Source organism: Phyllostomus hastatus, unplaced genomic scaffold (assembly GCF_019186645.2).
Source record: "Phyllostomus hastatus isolate PE091 unplaced genomic scaffold, TTU_PhHast_1.1 phas_contig_34, whole genome shotgun sequence".
Lineage (NCBI taxonomy): Eukaryota > Metazoa > Chordata > Mammalia > Chiroptera > Phyllostomidae > Phyllostomus > Phyllostomus hastatus.
This window is the reverse complement of record NW_025333857.1, coordinates 25,810,675-25,826,693: the sequence shown is the minus strand read 5'-3', so window position 1 is coordinate 25,826,693 and position 16,019 is coordinate 25,810,675. Positions and strand designations below refer to the sequence as shown.

Genomic DNA, 16,019 nt, shown 5'->3' with positions numbered 1-16,019 from the left:
GTTAAGGAGTGAAAATGGGCTGTTACTAAAATGTCAACACAATTGTCCCTCTTGAAGCTTAGTTTATCTTGAAGTAGAGTTACATTTTCAGCACCTCTTTTTGTTTGTTCCTCCAAAAGCATAAAGATCCAGCCATGATTAATGTTCAGAGTTCAAAAAATACTTCCCTTCAGTCATTCTGCAGAAGATGACAAATATTGGGGTGACCAGAGTTTTGCTTCCCAAGAGTGAGAAGTTAGGCCCCAATACCTTTTGCAGATCTTTGCATTTCTCCCTGGAGCAATTTAACTGCACTGCCTTTCAGTGGAAAATGCTCTCACGACCTAAATTCACAAACCAGAGAGTTTTCTAACAAGGAAAAGGCCTCGTCAGAGTCACTTGGAAGGATGCATTTGATATTGAGGTTAATTGGAGAATGGAGAGATGCCACAGCTAATCCTTGCCTTGTTGCCCATTAGTGAAAGGGGCTAGTCTCCCTCTTTCTTTCCTCCGGAGGTCTGGGCGCTTCCCCCTCCTCTCTCTCCACCAGGAAGGGCATCATTCCACATTCCACCAGTGTTAGGAAAAAGTAGCTTCTTAAGGGTTTGCACAGTCATTGCTCTAATCTCTCCCTTCTCCTTGAGGCATGAATAATTTTAATACTGCCGATCCCTAAAAATCTATTCTTTCTGCCTGTCTTTTCCCCCCTCCTACTTCGCAGTGTAGAGTATCATTATCCAGCAGCCCTGATAAGAGGATAATGAAACAATCCCTTCTCAACTTGATCGGGTGGCTGTCAGACTAAAATGACACCACCCGTACATCTTTGACATGCTACCCCAAGCTAATTGATGGCAAACAATGGTAACTGTCACCACTGCACTGAGACAAAGAAAACATACTTGTGTCACCTGATGGGAGAGCTACCTAGCAACTGATAAACAAATGTGTTAGGGAGATGTTCTATTAAGGTAAGAGAGGGTACATCTTTAAAGAACATGCCTATTAACTTCGAGCTTAAGAGTGCTGCTGTTCACTGGGGAACAGAAATAAATAAGGTAAAATGAGAATTTATTGATGTCTGCACAGTTACATGAATATTCAGGTTTTCTTACAAATAGATATTCCCACATGAGCTCCAAACTCCTACGTAGGCTGCCCAATTACATTTCCACATCATGCAGCTGTATTTATAGCCAGGGAAGGAGTTATTAGTATTTGAAAGGATACATGCTTACATGCTTTTCTGGAATACACAGCAATACAACTAGAAGATAATGGCTGATGATATCCATGTAAATGCCAAAGGTTACCATCAAACATTCTGAAATACCAGATATAATTAACTCCATGTTAGGAAAAGTTCCTGAAATGTCTGCATTTCAGAACAAAGACATTTTGATAGAAGTCTAATGGCATCATCTGGCAGGTCCCTCACTTCTCTGGGACCAGCACTGCATGAAGCCTCTTGGGTCTTTTTCCAGACGACATATGCCAATCTAACCTCAGATCTCACACCTTATCTTTCTTCCCTCTGCCTCCCAACCTATGTACTCACTCACTCACTCACTCACTCACTCAGAGTTAGTAATACAGAAAGTCAGTAAAACAACTTAGACAGGCAAACAACTCAGACTACCCTGTGAGAAGGTCAGTATGTGATGCTATCTTCCCTTTGGGGCAGAGTGGGTGGATGTAAAGAAGAAGGTGGGGCAGGCAGGGCCAACCATTCCTAGACACTCTCGTAGGAGTGATCCTCATCTACGTCTTTAGAAATTAAGTCCAGCTTGGTAACAAACACCAAAGTTTTGGGGAAAAGTACTCGGTTCTCTAGGTCCTCATTACTCATTCCTTAGCTATCTCCTACCTGTTCCATGTGAATGAAAAAGAAGTCTCCTCCCTTTTAGATGCTACAGAGGTAACCCCGCCCACCAGTGGCCACTTCCACGTGACTCCTGAAAAGACCTCAGAATGAAGGCTTCTTGGAACGAAATTTTTCCCACAGACAGCCAACCCAATTTTCGGTGCAATATTTGTCCAGCTAACTCCAGGGCTGAAGTACCATCACTGCACTCTGCTCAGGAGACCTCTCCCTTTCCTAGCTCTGTAAAATGGAGTAGCAACAGCCCTTTTTGGGAACTCTTCTATAACAGGGAACCAAAGTCTGCAATTACCACAAGCCCTGGGCAAAACTGTATAGATGATGAAGTTGGTTTTGTTTGGACTCCAGACAACTCCCTTTTCCCTTTTTCACACTTGGCCCACAAAGGATGCTTTTCCCATTTGCCTTTAGGTGTTCAGCGTTACCTCCTAGTTTACTCTCAAGATAAACTCTGAAGAGTTATTCACAAGTTTATGCCCCTCCATATCGTTTCTCAAGGCATTCTGATCTGAAGACCTGTCTCTCTCTCAGAAGAGGGTTCAGTTTTCACTTATACAAAGTTCAAGCATTCCTGTCGCTGGCAGAAGGCGTATTTCGAGGAAGGAAGCATCTTCTCTGTTGGAACCTGACCAGATGTGTTCCTCAGGTTCGCTATTTCAACTTTTTGCATTTCTCCTGGGATTAATTTGTATGTCAACAAGAGGACTACATTTTAGAAAAACATAACCATGGATATTCAAAGGTTTGAGATTCTTCTCTTTTTAGGAAAAATAGACCTGGGTAGAATAAAACAAGGACTGTCCCCTCTGCTATGTCTGCCAGCCCCCAGTTCATCAAAACCAGAGCTGCATCATGTCAGCCATCGGGCGGCTGCTTCCTCAGGGGGAAACCACCTTAGTCAGGGCTCACACCCCTTCCATCCTGGCCCAGGCTATTTCTGTGGACGTCTGCTTGCAATGTGATGACTTTTACCTATCACACATAATTCCACTGGAAAGCCACTACATTTGGCGTTCCTCAGAATACCCCAGGGGCAGCCAGAGCGCTGGGCAATGGCCTGGAGTCCGAGTGGCCTGGATCCCACCAACTTGACCTGTTTAAAATATTGGGCCTTCTTTAAAAATATCTAAAACCCTATGGGCTAGTAGACTACTAAAGTATTTGTTAAATCTAAAATATTAGGGGGATAAACAAAAACCTGTAAGTACTGACAGACTTTTAAAATAAAATTTGATCAAATACATGGAAGCCATAAGCTCCCTTGATTCCAACTCAGTCACTGATGAATGTCCCAGATGTAAATGTAAACCAATGGTCAGAAAATCTTTTCTGTAAAGGGCCAGATAACAATATTTATAGGTAAGAGGCAATGTCCTCAATTCTTCGACCAACTGTTCTCATCTGAAAGCTAATAGTCATTTTTACGTTTTACATTTAAAAATCTTAAAACCACCCTCTGAGGCCATGCAAAACCAGGAGGCAGGCAGGCCAGATTTGGCTAGAGAGGGGTAATAAACGGTCTGTTGCATATTAACTATATATATTTAGAACCATCATGCAAAGACTAAGAGACTGTTTCTAAAATTTGGCAATTAAATTTGAGGTATGCAAATAGTCAAGAATAGTTTTCTTATAAGTGATATTATAGGAGGAATCTAATGAACAAAATAAGTTAACAAGCAAAATAGAACCATAGGCCTGGAAACATGGAACAGACTTACAGTGACCAGAGAAGAGGAGGAGGGGGATAATGGTGGAAAGCAGGGGAAGGGACTAGTCAAAGAACATGTATACATGACCCATGGACATGGACAACAGTGCGGGGATGGACTGTGGGAGCGGCAGGGGTGGGCTGGGTGGAGGAGGGCAAAGGGGGAAAAATTGGGATAACTAAAATAGAATAACAATACAAAATTAAAAATAAAAAGAATCATTTTCTTGACACCTTAGAGTATACTTTGAGATAAATGACATGACCTGGAAGAGTCTATTCAATGGCATCAGGAAGGACACCAAGGCCTCAGCAAGGTCAAGACAATGACGGTAAAACTGTACTGGTCAAGGCCATTGATCCTATTTCTTCTTTCCTCCACTTACCTCACCCTCACAGATTCATTACTGTTGATTAAGTTCACTTTTTCAACCTGGCACGTTGGTACTCTGTATGACCAGCCTAAATTAATGGTGATAAAAAAAATTGTCTAACTCAAGATCTGAAAATAGGTCTTGAATATGGGAGTTCTGGGCCCTTGTCTTGACTTAAATTCTTCTCAGAAGGAACACTGTATCTCAGGACATCTACTTATGAACTCCAAGTGCTAGCACCTAGTACTAAAAGGAATGGAGAGAAGGGCTCTGGTCCCTGTCACAGGCATTGACTTGGTTCATGAATAATTCTCTTAAGCTTTCAAGCAGAGAGGAAGGATAAAAAGAAAAGAACATTGATTGAGCATCTCCCAGCTGCAGTGACTATACGGAATTCTCATATGTGATGTCACTTAACCCTTACAGCAGTCCTAGGGAATCAATGTTCTCACCACCGTTTTACGGAAGAAGAAAAGTAACCTCCCCAAACTAAACATCTAGTGAGGGAAGAGCCAGGATTGGAGCTAAGGATTGCATGCTGTCTCTATAAAACAAAACCAAATAAACTATACTATTTTTAAATATGGAAACTCTAATACCTATCAAATGCTGACATATACTTTGTGATTTTGGAGGCACTGCCACCCAAGTAATGGTTTTCTTAAATTCCAACTTGTTTTTTTTAAAGATCTATAATAGCTTTCCTTAATTAAAAAAAAAAACTCTATATGAACTACTGGGTAAGTTACTGAAATATGAAATGTGAAGAACTTAATTTTAGTTTTATTTTATTCACTAAATAATACTACTTAAATTCCCAATTTCTGCACACTCCCATGCCCCTATTTTGTTAAAACTAAGGGAGCCGTGGGTGTGGTGCACTAGCCACCACCCCTGCTGTCTGCGGAAGTGTGCTCCCCTGGGCCCCCAGTGGATGCCTGAAACCGTGAGGGTAGCAAACCCTACGTGTACTACGCTTTATTCCATGTGTGTATACCTATGATAAAGTGATTGTACATCACATACAGTAAGAAACTAATGATAATAACTAATAATAAAATAGAAAAACTATAATCCTATACTGTAATAAAAGTTACATGACTATGGTCTCTCTCAACTTCCATTTAAAGGAAGCACTTTAAGTCTTCTCTCTGGCAGGTCTGTATCGATAGCATCACACTCTTATGCTCCGGGGCCATTGTTTGGTAAAATGAGGGTGACTGGAGCACAAGGCCCACTGTGGCAGCAGGTCTAATGACCGAGATGGCAGTCACGGGTGGGGAGGGTGTACAGCGTGGAGACCCTGGGAAAAGGGACGACTTGTGTTCTGGTGGGACAGAGCAAAAATGGCATGAGGTTTCTTCATCATGCTACTCAGAATGCTGTACAACTTAAAACTTATTGTTTCTGAAATGTTTCATGTAATGTTTCCAGACCACCGGCCACAGGTAACTAAAATGGCAGAAGGCAAAACTGTGGATAAGGGGAACTACTGTAATTTGTGTTACCTGTTCCCTATCTGCTTTACAGAACTATAATATCTACTTTTCTAGTGTTTTAGATAAAAGCAACAACAATAATCGCTAATAGATGCTGAACACTTACTATGTGCTAAGCACTGTTCTAAGCACTTAGTGTGTTGTTTAGTCCAGCAACAGATCTTAGGAAGAGGGAAATAAGTTTGAGGTAAAGGAAGGAGTAACATTTCCACTTGAAAATGTTCCATTTGAACATAGGACATCTATGCAGATGGTCAGAGGAATTGTACAAAACATGGCCAATAATGTGACTTAAGAAAAGAGACACTCAGTACTCCCCATCCTTACTTTTCTACCTAGTACCGTAGTACACTTCGGAACCACAGGCCCTGTACCTATCATTCCTTTACCCATCACAAAATCTTCTGGGGCAGCTGATGCATTGCATTTTTCATGAGGTGCAGAGACGTCTCAGAAAACCTGATAAGCATACTATACATTTTCCTACGCATGCTGATAAGAATTTATCCCCTTTTCTTTTCAACAGTGAGTAGCTCCCTTTCTGCTGCCTCTCCTAGAAGGTAGAAATAGGACTTTTACTAAATCTCCAGGGGAAAGTTCCAGCGAAGATTATAAACCCCTGACTTCGTAGGGCATGGTTACGTGTCAGCAGACCTCTAGAGTAAGCTTCGGCTCTGGAGTCAGAGCCCATCGATGGTCAAGGCAAAGCTATGCTTGAGCAGCTGCATTCACTAGGAGAGCAGGGCTGGAGTCCAGAAGTGGAGCCCAGGTGGCAACTAGAAATGGTGTCGTGAAAGTGCTGCTAGAACAGCCTTGAAACTTAGGCAGGAAAACTAGGTTAAGATGCCACGGAGACGGCTGTACCTTCTGATGAATCAACGCCTGCTGTCGAAGTGGCGTTAATGGCTCCAGTCACGGCCAGGGCACTTGAATGGAATGGGGCAGATCATTCTTTGACAATATTGAGGAAGACACCATAAAAGCCAGTGTTCATAAATAGTACTATTGGTCTCCTAGAATGAGTCGGTCCCACAATATCCTCTTTAGTCAGTGCCTGACACATGCTCTCTTATTACTGTTAATAGTAAAACGTAACAAGCAATATCCAAGCTAATTCAGTAATGGCCTTCACTTGAGAGTTCACACTATTCTTAACATTTATTTTCAGTGCTCCTACAAGTTTGAAAAACAAACTTTCACGGTGGCTATAAACACCCTGAAAATGCCCACTTTCTTATTTCTTTCTTCTTCACATGAAAGAGATGGAACTTCAGTCCTTATTCCTCTCTTTCCTTGGAAGGTAATTCAGTTGGACCAGCAAGTCATAAGTTTGGCCCAAACTTTCTAATCACAAAAGGTTTCAGCTCCTCATTTGATAAATTATATCCTGAATTCTGTCTTGTCACCCATGCATTTCCTAAGACTTGCTTGGGGCACACGTCAAGGTAGATCCAACCTTTCCTCCTCATACCCCATTTTAGTGCCAGAAAAATAACATAAAATAAGGGAAAGGAGAAAAACTAGTGTAAATACAATCACAACTTTCCCCAGTGGAAATAGAGCTACAATTGTCCAGCATCACCACTTTCCTCTCCTCCTCAGGAGTCGTGGAATTGTTTTTACTCACCCACAAAAATTGGTTTACAGAAAAAACTTGTACATATTGTAAAACTGAATAATTAAGCTTAATCTTGCATGAAAACTAACATGAATACAAAAGAATATGTGGATATGGAAAATTGAAGCACCAAATTAAGCAGCTTGCAAACATAAAAAGTCATTAACATTAGCGGCATACACACAAATATGCCCTGTGCTGGCTGGGAATAGGAATTTTAATTTTCTTCAGTTGGGTGGTTGTAAGATCTCACTCTTAATCAAAATATGTGCAGTGCCATTGTAACACTGGTAGGAAGACAAGCTTAATATCCATGTATAGGTTTTCTGTAGTGAGAAACAGAAATATGTACTACAGGGAAACTCTTTTTTCTTCTTCTTCACTATTTGATTTACTTTTATCATCTTTGTAATTATTTAATTATGAGTTCCAGAGATGCATTATTCTATTTATCATGGTAAATATACAGCTATCAGCCACATCACTAAATTGTCTTGTGGGCAGATTTCCACCCTACTGTGTTCAGATAAACATTTTGCTCCAATTTTTAAATTCTTTTTTTTTTAATTTTGATTTTTTTGAAGTATAACAGGCATATAAAATTGTAAGATATTTAAAGTATACACTGCAGTGATTTGATATGCATATTCATTATGAAAGTGTCCTCCCCGCAATCTGGCTAATTAGAGGCAATTCTTACTGTAACTCCTACCTGTCAAAGGTCATGTTTTACCAGAAATCACACTCCCACATTTTCTGATCCAAAGCAATGGTTTCCGAAGCATGGCCCCTCGACCAGCAGCACCCAGTGACATCTGAGAACTTGTCACAAACACCTGGCAGAAGTTCAAATTCTCGGGACTCCCTTAAATGAACTGAATCAGAAATTCCAGGGGTAAGGACAGGTAATTGGTGCTTTCACGGGTGTCAGGGAGGCGGTGCACACTGAAGGCCTGCTCGGGGCTGGGGAGGGGCGGAATCTACAGGGTAAACCGTCAGTTTCTACAAAAGAGAAAAGTGAGGCACATTCCTACTCTCACTGATTCTGCAACCCAACTCGGCGGACAAACCACAGATGCAAGAGATGTTACCGGAACAAGACAGGGCTTTGCCAGCAGTTCAAGGCAACATCCGAAGATGACAAAGATCTGGACAAATGTTTCCCTTCTGTAACCCCACTCTCAGCCTCCTTCTGTCCCCCACCAGTTTCAAGTGCTCCGCCCCCTTTTCACCTCTGGCAAATTCCAAGCAAATCACATGTTTTAAAGGCAATGCAACCAATAACTACTGCATTTTTGATAATGACCTTTTAAGGACATTTTTATAGATTATGTTATTGATCTTTATAATTCTCCTCTAAAGTATAATTCTCCTCTAACCTATGGGGAAATTTGTGTGCCAATTTAGAACATTCTAATAAAGACCCTGAATTAACATCCACTTTTTGAGAGCAGATTATACAAGGCACTTGTAGATAAAATTATTTCTAACCCCTACAAATCTGCAAGTTGTCCCAAGACAGGAAATAAGGATGTAGAAAATGTATTAAAACATATGCCATAAAATTACAGTAAAATGAAACATGTATAAAATGTATAAATTTAACATGGTGCTATTTGTTACAAAAGTGATGCTATTGCAAGAGAGAAGCCTTCATTTCCCGGTAATGAAGGTGAGGGAAAGCGAATGACAATATATGACTTCAAAAATTCCTGCTCTGAACAGATCTTTATTTTCCTTCTACAATTCCCTATAATATCTGAATAAAACACTTATTTTTTTTCTTGAAAGATCTAAGGTTACATTCAAAACTAGGACACTTTAACAGCTCTAACTCATAGTAAGTGTTTTATAACCCAGCAGAAGTGGTATTAACACAATCCCCTCGTTCTTGCAGATGCCCTTGTTCCAGCCGCAGCAGCTCCTCACCTGATGGGCAGCTTCTGTGAGACTCAAACATCTCAACCACGCTGGCCTCTATGATGTCATCATGGCTAAGACCATTTCCAAAGGTCACGTTTTAGTGAACGCGTAGTATAGTTTCAATTTAGAGGGAACTGTAATTTTTGTGATCACTCATAGGACAGATCTTCTTCTACAGGGCACTCTTTGCTAGTGAATGGACCATCTGCCAGGACCAGGCACTGGGCCAGGCTGTCCACGATACTGCAGACTCTCTAACTGTAGCTGATGAGAAGATCTACACAGGCACTAAGCCTTAAAAGTGGCATCACACCTCGATCTACTGGCTATGAAATTCCTCTCCCTCAGATTATCAGATAAATCACCTAAATTTACAGGCTGGCCATGGTGCTATCTATCTTGGGTTCAGAACTTCTTAATAAAAGGGCAGAAAATATAAGCGAGCCATTGTTGAGAACTGCTCATCACTGTCCAGCCTTCGTGTAAGATCACAAAATTGCCCTCAGGTTAGCTGAGGAGCAGGCCTGGGGAGCCCCACGATTTCCAAATGGATTAGTAAACACCTCACTTCTAAAATCATCTTCAGCCAGTGATGCTGGCTGCTTTCACCTGGGGCACTATTTTCTTCCACAGAAATAAAAGCCTTTTCAGGCAATCCTTTCCAACCAAACTGTCTTACCAACTGAGAAGTTTGTGTCAATAAGGGAAGCCAACACGTTAGGAGACTTGCAAAAGCTGCATGTGTCAGAGCTGCCATCTTAATGCTCTGCAAACTGTCCCGCTCTCGGGCCCTTACAAGGCATTCTCTACTGCCCCCTAAGCATTTCCGTTTCAAAACCATGGCTTCTTCCAAACAGGAGGCCTCAACTGTAGCTCCTGAAAAACCATGGTGCTCGTTGCTGAACTACTTCTGATCCTATGCCCATATGTACTGCACAGGTCTCCATCAAAATATTTTTATTATAAATCAATTTATGAGCACTTAAAAGTCTAAGTGCTTGACAATCATTAAACAAATATTTTCTCAATTTTGTATAACAGAATGTAAAGGGAAAGACTCCAAGTACTTTTGCCATTTAGCCAAGTCTTAATCTTTGTCAAATTGCCTTAACACTTCAGATTTTACATTTAACTAATTGATAAACAGTTCCCTTTTCCTTTGGCATTTTTCACTGTTTGGCTTCTTTCCCCAGATCTTTAGCACAGGTTTAAAACTGGTGTGAACATGCGCTCTTGGCAAGTGAATTTTTAGAACTTTAAAGGAAGAAGGGAGGCTTAACATTTTTGTTTAGTTCTTCCTCCTGCCTTGCTCGGTTCTGGGTTTGTTGTCTACTCAGAAAAAAAAATTGATTTTTTTTAAAAAAGGCAAGAACAAAGAAAGTAAAATAGAACCCAAGGGAAGCAGGAATAAAGTAAGGAGGGAAGATAAATTTTCACAGTTATAAGCTAACTTGGGAAGTAAAATTCCAGGAATAAAGTTAAGGAAGATGGCTACCTGCCTATTTTCAATGTTCCCATAGTTGCAGAAAATTCAAATAAATCTAAAGATGCTCTGTTGACACTGTGGCAACTTAGGCTCCTTGCCCACGATGGCAGCTTGCTGGCATTGGCTGGAGGCTCAAAGCTCGGAGCTCAAAGTCTGTTTGAAGATCCAGGGCAGAAAACGCAGAGCAGGCTCACAGACACAGAGAACGGACTGATGATTGCTGGGGTGGGGAGGGGGCCTCAGAGAAGGAGGCGAAGGGGTAAAGAAGTACAAATTGGCAGTTACAAAATAGCCACGTGGATGTAAACGATATTGAGATAACTATGTGTGGTTGTGTGGTGCCAGTTGGGGTCCTGGAAATAGCGGGGACCACTTTGTAAAGTATGATGGTCTAACCACTATGCTGTATACCTTAAACTAATGCAAAATAATATTGAATGTAAAATATAGTTGAAAAATACAAAAACTTAAAAAATTTATCACAAACAAAAAGAATTATTTGGAATGACAAAGCCATTTCAAACTAAACCTCTTAAAAACTTTAAAAACACTACCAGACACAAAAAAGCACACAGCAAGACAAATGTGACTCTTAAGTTGTGAAAATGGGCCACAGGGATGCATGCATACAGCAAAGGTACTAATGTTTTGGTAGAGATACCGTGGCTTCCCAAACCCATTTCCAAGAGATTTAAATGAACGACACCAGCCCATCACCAGAAAATATATTAGATGTTGTGCTATTTTGCAATTGATTCTGGTTAGCTTTGACTTTTTAACTGTTGCATTCCAGGTCTTTAGTAAAATCAAGGCTTCGTGGCCTGAAAAAGTAGAGAGTGCTATATTGGCTGTTTAAACTGATTGTTAATTTAATGTGCTAAAATAGATGTTCATAAGTCAAATATTTGGCAAATCAGACAGACATATGCAGAAACAAAAGCTAGGCATGCTTTTTCATGTATATGTCTAATACAAAACATTTATGTGTGCTGAAAACATTATACATTGGCATATTTCATGTGTATATATGTACCTGTACCCAAAACCTCCATAAGATTTGGTCAGCCCTTCAAATGAGTTTTAATCTCATGTCCTAGTGTCTCAAAAGCAGAGGCTGTGTTGTGTCCAAGAATAAGTAGCCAAAGCAGCCAATAAAGAGCCACCAACACTGGGACAATGTGAAGTACATCTTGATGAGTGACCTTGAAATACTTATTTTGCTTAGTGCCCCATCCCCAGCATTTGAATCAACTGAGAACTGTCAAGTTTAGAAAGTTATGCAAGCATGTCTTTCTCCTATTCCACTGTTATGCATCAGTAAATTCTTAATTTTTTATGGCGTATTAGTACATTTAAAAAGGAGGGGGGACCACTCTGCTGCCAAAACCTGGTTCTGGAATCAGATGGGGGTGGGAGTGGAATTCGCAGTTCACAGAAAATAGAAAATTCCCATTGTCCGAAATGTGGAGCCAGTGGGACTTCTGCTTTCCTATTCATTGCAGGATGGTAAGAGCTCCCCATGTGTGAGGATGCTCACCAATTCTGTCTGCAGGAGTACAATGCCATTATGAGTGGAAAGTGCACAGAAATACAGGCTAAGAAAGTTAATGAAAAATAACTGCCTTATTACACATTAATCCTTTCTTATTTTCAGTACACACATGACATTTTCCAAATACAGAATTATCTCTCATCCAAACCCAGGCGGAAGGAAGCTGGCCTGGCAATGCCATTCCAGCCCCGCCGGCGGCTGACAGATGATGTTGGACATCCCTCCAAGTTGGTTTACTGATGTGTTTTTTTCTTAGAAACCTGGGGCTTCACTTTAAAATGCAAAGAAGACAATGACTGTTCCATTAAGAAATCCACATGGAGCCTGCTACCTGCTTAAGGGGAAAGCATTTCCTTTGAGTCTGTATCAGTTAATAAGTTTAAGATACTTGGGGAGGTTAGGTGCACTGACCTTTTGGCAGAAAGAAGTCCAGAACTAAAAGAGCTAATGTGTTATTTTACTTTGTTTCTAAATGAGGGGAAAAAAAACAGTCTGCTGCCAAACCCAGCTCAGAATCCAAATGGGAAGGTGGGGATGGGGACAATTCACAGTCCGCTGATAAAGTGAAATATAGATGATTTTAGGAGAAATTTCTCATGTGAGCATTCTGTTTAACTGGTGTGAAGGGCCTAGAGAGAATTAGTTGGTGTGGTTGGGTCTGCCTTTGCTGTCATTACCTGGATAGAGGTCAGGCCCAGGCCCCGGGGAGCATTCCACTGCCCCGTCGGCAGCAGCGTCTCGTGGGGAAGGGGCCGGCTGCAGAGGCTGCACAGTGAGGCAATCCGTGAGCAGGTCAGGATGGAGCTCTGCGCTGGACCGCAACTAAGAGAAGGAGAAAACAGAAGACAGATGGAAACGGAAAGCTGTTCCTTGCAATACTTTCCTGGAATGGCATCATGCCCTAAGGTTTCAATGCAATTCACTCCCCAAATATTTATCAAGCAACAGCTATGGGTTAAGCACTGGGCTTAACAGAGTCAATAAAAGGGTCAATTTTCCAATCCTTGAAACACCTGGCAGGTGCTTCAGGAAAAAAAATGTGGCTGGAGGCGGATTTGACTTTAGTCCTGATATTTTCCCTTCTGAGAACCCAACTTCCTATTCTATTTCCTTTTATTTGCTCTGTATCTTATCAGAACTTGTAGTGATAACAAAACAAATTCAAGTATATTTAGTCCAGATTGGAAAGTGCTTTTAAAATACAGAGATACTACCATGAAAATATCTTGGAGATAATTAAGAAATGTCCATTGAGATTTAGTGCCTACAGATTTTACAAGACAGGAAAATACACAAGTTAAATTTAAAAACATTATAGAGCACGATTAAAAGAAAAACCAATGTCATTAGCAGAAACAGAACACCAACACTAGGTTACATGACAAAAAAAATTTAGATGGCCATTTAATCACAATAACAAAATTAATTCTTTATTTATTAAAGAGTTACAAAAAATCAAGTCATAAAAATGTTAGAATAAGGTCTAGATGAAAAGTTATCTGATCTCTTTATGAAAAAGTATTTTCTAAGTAAAATTCGAATAGAAAAAATCAATGCAATATTTAATTACAAAAAAATTATTTTCTGCTTATATAAAAACACAATACCTTAAAAACTTTGTAATATATTTGTTACAGATATTGCAAATAGTTACCATCTCCAGTGTTTAAAGGGATTATATACATTGATATTGTCTTTATCAAGACAAAACAAAACCTTTAGACATAGGGCTGGAGTATACTTATTCATCCACAATTATTTCATGTCTGACACTCTTCCAGATACTGGAAATATTTAGGGAACTGACACTCTCGAGGGGAAGAGTGTGCAGAGAAGGAAGTCCATGAGTAGGGATGAGGGATGGCAATTTTACAGAAGGGATCAGATTCAGGGAAAACCTCCTGGACATGGCACTTGTAAAAAGCTTCCAAAGAAGCAAAGGAGCGAGCCCCACAGACCTGTCAGGGAAGAACCTGTCTGCCTGTGGTGTGCCTGGGTTATCTGAGGAATAGGAAGGCTGGGCTGGTGTCAGCCTGGGGCCCAGAGAAACAGAAGATGAAACCAGAGATGTAAGTGGCAGGGGGAGTAAGTTTCGTGTCCCCCTCTCCTTCCCTCCCAGAACAGACGACCAGGAAAGGGCCTTCCAGGTCACTTGAAACTCTTGTATGACCTCTGGGGTCCAGGGACAAATGGCTGCCTCACCATGCAGCCATTGGCATGAATGTACAATTTTAAAAAGGTGAAATGGAATGATGATACACATAAAAAATATTCAGCACACTTACAAAGAAAGGCAATGTTACAGTTTTTTTACTTCTTAAATTATTAGAACCTTTAGAAAAGTACTGGTGGCCAAGTACAGTGAGGGTGTCACTCTTCAAACTGCTGGCAGAAGTGAACACTGGTACAAACTTTGTAGACGGCATCTGGCAGTACTTTTTTCAAGATCCATAATTCAAACCATTTTATCACAAACTTTGTCTTAAGGATATAGCCAGAAGAAAGGTGAAAGAAGATTTATACCCAATGTTCAGTGATATATAGCATCATTTACAGCAATATCAAAAATTAGGAAATGTTGCTTAAATATCCACAATTAGGACTAATAAATGATCTTAAATCAATTTGATAGGATATTATACAACCATAAAATAATGCTTATGAAGATAAAAGCAAAACAAAATTATATATACAAAATAATAATTATATAAAAACACATAGATGAAATACTGTAAGAAAATGTAATCCAATTTTAAGACTGATTTTTGTTCCTAGTGGCAAGATCATTAATTTATTTCCTCTGTTTTAAAAATCTTTTCCTCTGCTTTCCAAATTTTCTGCATTCCAATGGCTTGTTGGAGCTGGTTCGCACTAATCCAAGCGCGTCAACTGCATGTATCTTTTCCATACTTTTCATGCCATGATGTCAGATTGATAGCTTGAAATCGATCATAATAAGAATATATGCACCATGAAAACTGGCAAACACTACCCACTGGGGCTCATGTCTATGGAGAGCTGGTCGTTAAACACCACCAGCACACTACCGCCAGTGACTCGGGTCCATTCTCTGACCAGAAGGAAAAACATTCGCACACATACAAGACATCAGTAAGTTACTGCTTAGAGAGCAGTATTTCTTGGGCTTCAAAGAGCTTCACAGAGACACAAACATATGTTTAGGTCTTAGTCCAAGAATATGAAAATGACATAGTGACCCTAAGATAGGGAAGGAGTATTTAACACATGGAGTGAATGAGACATAATTGTATTATAATTTCCTCAGCTTTGCCACACTGGAATCTCTGACCAAGCCTGTCTGAGTTAATGCCTCACCCTCACAGGGCCTTTACAAAGTATGTTTGTTATTTTGGTACTAACTTAACACATGCCATGTAAGAGAAACTGGAAAAAAAATCAAGGCTAAGAATGAGTTCTGGTGATCACTTTTAATTTATCTTCCTCTGTTAAAATGTGATCTGGGGCCCACATGTGTGTCTAAGCATAGACATGAATGTCTCTCTGCTTTCTATTACCCACGACTCGGGTTTTACAGTTATCAGTACCGATGAGGTCTTTCCAAGGAATTTCATGGCCATGGTCACTCCTGAAGTCAAAGGCAGGCAATTCTTTCTTAGCTTTAACAAGTATTCATGTTTTCCAAGAGTGTGATTCTATAGGACTTTGTGGTGAGAGTTAATTTGGTTTTCTCTGGGATTAGGCATGGTTCTAGAAACCATTCCTTAAATTGAACAAGCCTTGAGGACCTTATGCAAAATTTCCAAAGGAGGGCCATGTGCACAGAAATGCAGTACTGACATGTAAGCTTACTGACCCTCTCTCCCTCCCACCCAGATTGGATGACCAGGAAAGAGTCTTCCAGATCATTTCAGGCTCTTAAACATTCCAGGAATTACCTAGTAGATGAGGCAGGAGGCACACAGCAGAGTCTTCTGAAAGGGATGTCTTTCAATAAAATATGTCTATTTTTTTAT

The 16,019-nt window shown here is 40.4% G+C and overlaps 1 protein-coding gene across 5 annotated transcripts in view; it reads right to left on the bottom strand.

The window, feature by feature from the left end:
- The window catches only part of GLIS3 (GLIS family zinc finger 3), a 452,994-nt gene that overhangs the window by 51,000 nt on the left and 385,975 nt on the right, over positions 1 to 16,019 (bottom strand). For all 5 annotated transcript variants that reach the window (XM_045840588.1, XM_045840586.1, XM_045840590.1 and 2 more), the window contains one exon: positions 12,702 to 12,846. In XM_045840588.1, coding sequence (XP_045696544.1) covers positions 12,702 to 12,846 — 145 coding nt within the window. The remainder of the gene's footprint in view (positions 1 to 12,701; positions 12,847 to 16,019) is intronic.